This window comes from Physeter macrocephalus, chromosome 15 (genome assembly GCF_002837175.3).
Source record: "Physeter macrocephalus isolate SW-GA chromosome 15, ASM283717v5, whole genome shotgun sequence".
Lineage (NCBI taxonomy): Eukaryota > Metazoa > Chordata > Mammalia > Artiodactyla > Physeteridae > Physeter > Physeter macrocephalus.
Genome location: NC_041228.1, coordinates 50,901,615 through 50,906,284, shown reverse-complemented (window position 1 = coordinate 50,906,284; position 4,670 = coordinate 50,901,615). Strand labels below are relative to the sequence as shown.

At 37.4% G+C, this 4,670-nt stretch overlaps 1 protein-coding gene across 1 annotated transcript in view; it reads right to left on the bottom strand.

Moving 5' to 3' along the window:
- Window positions 1-4,670, bottom strand: part of CNGB3 (cyclic nucleotide gated channel subunit beta 3) — a 157,020-nt gene that overhangs the window by 38,640 nt on the left and 113,710 nt on the right. The window contains 1 exon segment of the mRNA XM_024126962.2: window positions 2,808-2,905. Within this exon segment, the coding sequence (XP_023982730.1) occupies window positions 2,808-2,905 (98 nt within the window).

The window sequence follows — 4,670 nt, the reverse complement described above, 5'->3', positions numbered from 1 at the left end:
TTCCCGGACCGGGGCACGAACCCGTGTCCCCTGCATCGGCAGGCAGACCCTCAACCACTGCGCCACCAGGGAAGCCCCTGAATCTATGTTTGTGTACGTTAGCAACATGTGAAGATTTAACATTTTTTTTTCTCAATCAGATGTTGCTGATTTTATGGATTTCCAAATATAAATGTAAAAACAAAGGAAAAAGCTCTGAGGCTGAAAACTGATAACTTCCCAGATCAGAGATGATCCCATAAAAGTCACTGGTATATAATTTAAAGCTTTTGTTTTCTTTAAAATGTAGCTGGTTCTCACTTATTCTCATTTATTCTCAATTAAGCTAGTCCTTAAGTTGTAAAAAGCTTTATAGCATTTAAAAATACTGTTAATTTAGCCTTGTGGCTTTCATACCTTTTTTGACCATAACTTATAGTAATAAAGACATTTACATTGTACCCAGTACACACATAGATATGTATATGCGTATTAAAAAAATAAATAACTGAAACAAAAATTTTGTAATACAGTGCTTACCCTTACTTATGTGTGAGGCACTCTGATATTTTCTTGTCTATTTTATATGCTGTTTGTGACCCATTTAGTTGAATTCATGATCCCTAAATGAATTGCAAGCTGCAGCTTGAAAACCATTTATCTAGATGAACCTGTGAAATCCCTTTCCCAGTCTCCCTGGTAGAAGATCAGAAAACTGTTTGAATACATTCCGTGGTGCTTCTACCTCACCAGAGCTTCCACTGTGGCACTCGCACTAGAAATGGGGAACCACTTACCAATTAGGAAACTACTTTCCTATAATCTCCAGGAATTGACCCCAGGGCATCCTCCCCTCCCATCCCCTCTCTTCCTTCCTAAGGCCGTTTAGGACACTGTACGGTAACCTAACGTCGAGGGTGACTCTGCCTAACCATTTTACCATACAGCGTCTGCTTCTTCATCTTGCCCACAATGGTATCGATTATGTATTTTCAAGGAATATCTTTCTGTCTGGGTTACATAATAGGGGATAATATCTAGTCCCTAGCTTAAAAATCTATCAATATGTTGATTTGCCCAAATTTATGGCTCCAGCTTGGACCTCTCCCCTAAACTCAGATTTATTTATCAAACTGCTTACATGACATTCCATCTGAAGTCTAACCCTCACCTCAAACCAACACATCTAGAAACAGTCTATTTCTACCCTCCTCACCCTACACTTACTCTAAAATTTCCTATTTTGCAAATGGTATCTTTGTTCTTCCTGTTCCTCAGCTTAAATCCTGAATCATCTTTCATTTCTGTCTCTCTCTCCCTTCACAAAATCAAACAGCAAAAACTGTGGGCTCTTCCTTAGAATACATCCAATATTTGGCCACTTTTTAACTCTGCTCCTACTATTCTGGGTCTGATCACCGTCATCCCTATAGATGTCTATAGATGTTATCCCTCTTTGACCTCCCTGACTTCCATATTTGCTTCCAGGTCTACTCTCCACAGAGCAGGAAAAAATCCCTTTCAAACAGATCTCAAGTAGATCATCTGCTGCTCAAGAACTTTAGTGGGTTTTGCATCTCAGAGTACAATCCAAATTTTATGCTACAGCCTCCAAAGCCCTCCATTAACTTGCCCCCTGACTCATCCTTCCTGTTTTTACTTTCCTCTGACTACTCTTGCTTTACATCACTCTGCCTTTGCTCCAGCCTCCCAGATCAGGGCTTCATCTTGTCCATCCTCCTGTAATATTCCCTCTCTGTCTATCCCTCCTTTCCCACTCCCAATATCTGCATGGCTCACTCCCTTGCATCCTGCAGTCCTCTGCCCAGATCCTCAATTGCACTTCATTAGAGCAGACCTTTCATGCCCAGTACCTCCCTCATCCTCTTTAATCTGTTTAATTTTGTTCATAGCATTATCACCTTCTCACATATTATATATTTATTTTTCATTCCTCTCTTTTGGAATTTAAGCCCCATGTGTGCAAGTATTTGTTTTTAGAAGTTGAATTCCTAGTGGCTAAAATGGTGCCTGGAACATAGTAGGAACTTAATAAATGTTCGTTGAATGAATTAATTAAATAGATGAATCAGTGAATGCCACACACAGAATAAGTGTTAGGTGAGAAAAATTTCCATATGGTATAATGCATTGAGAAGAGGGCAGAAAATTAAAAACATTCAGAACATTAAAATTTTCTTTGCTATACATTTTTTCTTTAAAAAAAAAACCCTCTAAATTTGAATTTGGCCATGTAAAAATCTAAATCCTAAGCATTTGTATTGGAGACATGATTAGGCATGATTCTCTGACTGTCAGGCCAATCCAGAGCTAATCTGGGGCCTGATTTGCCGTGCATTGCCAAGGCATATTTGTAAATGGGAGATGACATGTGTAGCAGCGAAGACATAGAGCTGTAAAATTTAATTATATTTAAATTAATGCAAGAAGACCTTGAAGAACTCTTCTTCTTTGACACCAGTTAGGAGAGAGAGGCTTCTAAAGAATAAGTCATCTGCTGAAGAGAGATCCGTAGTTTATTTGACTCTAATTTCACATAAATTCTCCAGATTATTTCGATGTTGTAAACATAAAGGCAAAAAAACCATAAATGCTACATTCAGCAAGAGCTTTTTTTTGTTTGTCTTGTTTTGTTTTTTCGATAAGAATAATAGTTTATTTTATATCAGAAACAATGGAGGACAGATAGGGAGACAATATAGTGTAATTGCTCAAAGAACAAATTATCAACCAAGAATTCAGCAAAAGCTTCGATTTTTACAGAGAAATTGATATGGTGCCTTCCTATGAATTGGAAAAACACTTGCCTTGAACAAGTCGACTTTGCTGATGATGCTGAAGTTCACATCAATGGTGAGGGCTAACTGCATTGTAGTTGGCAGTGTCTCAAGTAGGTCGGATTCATCTTCATAAAAATAAACACATCAATCCATAAAGGAGAATAATTATGGAAAAATCATCAAAGTTCAAGGACAATTAAAATAATAAAGGAAACAAAATGTCAACTCTTTTTATAAACAGCTGTATCACAGTCTATATTTTCATTGCTTCTATTGGACATACATACTTATCATAATAGCACTATTACTTTCATGAAAGAAAAGAAGTATTTTCAATATTTGTGACATAATAGCTCTGAATAATTCCAGAATTTTTTGTTTGCTGAAATTTGAAAGCTTAGTGATGATGGGGCAAAGGCTAGCAAACAAACTGGGATGGGAAAAGGATCTAGTTCCTATCTTCTGATTCTGCAGACCAGCCCTAACATCCTAAGGATGGCAAAGAATAATGAATACCGTGTAGCTTACAGAGTCCTGTCATGATCTTATTGGACCCTCATGACAACCCTAAGGATAAGTATTCTTACTCCTACTTTCCGGAAAGAAGAAACAAAAGGGGAACTGAAACTCAGAGAGGCTGTAAGTGATTTACTCATCTGTGCATAAGAGGTGGGTGGCTGAGATGGGAGTGGAATCTAAAGAAGAAATCTGTTAAGTGAGTAAATTCAAATTATTGTTATTTACTTATTAACTCAAAGAAGTATGTGAATACATTAAAGATTTTTCTACATGTGAATTAAATGATGGGCCTTCAGGCTGATAAAATGGTCCGTGAATAAAACTGCCCATTTTTAGTCTACAGTATATTATGGGTTTCTGAGAGCTGATTACTTTTGATGTTTTCTTGCATCCATTTAGAAAAGAAAAAAATTTCTATACTATATCCTTATTTTGATTCCAACATTGGTTCTAAATATGAAAATCTTCTATAAAAACACAGCTACTTGTTTCCAAGGGCCGTTTGTCTCTAGTTCCTTCCTAAACGAAGGAGTTGGAGCAGTGTCCACAGGGAGAGAGGGAAGGAGCCTGTTACTGCCCCTCTTCCTCCTCTTCCTCCCGGCTTGAGATGCCCACAGGAATAGCTGTGTGTGTTTAAGAAAAACGTTTGTTGTTTTTGTCATTTAGATTCAGGAAGAGGTTCTAAACCTGTGGTTGGAACCTCTTAAGACTGGCAGAAAGGAGAAGATAAGGTCCTACCATCAACAACCAGGGATTCTTATCTGCTTCTAAGAAACTTTGGTTTTTTTGTTTTTGTTTTTTGAATTTTATTTTTAGTTTTTTATACAGCAAGTTCTTACTAGTTATCCATTTTATACATATTAGTGTATATATGTCAATCCCAATCTCCCAATTCATCACACCACCAGTGCCCTGCTACTTTCTCCCCTTGGTGTCCATACGTTTGTTCTCTACATCTGTGTCTCAATTTCTGCCTTGCAAACTGGTTCATTTGTACCATTTTTCTAGGTTCCACATATATGCATTAATATACGATATTTGTTTTTCTCTTTCTGACTTATTTCACTCTGTATGGCAGTCTCTATATCCATCCATGTCTCTACAAATGACTTAATTTCATTCCTTTTTATGGCTGAGTAATATTCCATTGTATATATGTGCCACATCGTCTATATCCATTCATCTGTCGGTGGGCATTTAGGTTGCTTCCATGTCCTGGCTATTGTAAATAGTGCTGCAATGAACATTGGGCTGCATGTGTCTTTTTGAATTATGGTTTTCTCTGGGTATATGCCCAGCAGTGGGATTGCTGGGTCGTATGGTAGTTCTATTTTTAGTTTTTTAAGGAACCTCCATACTGTTCTCCATAGT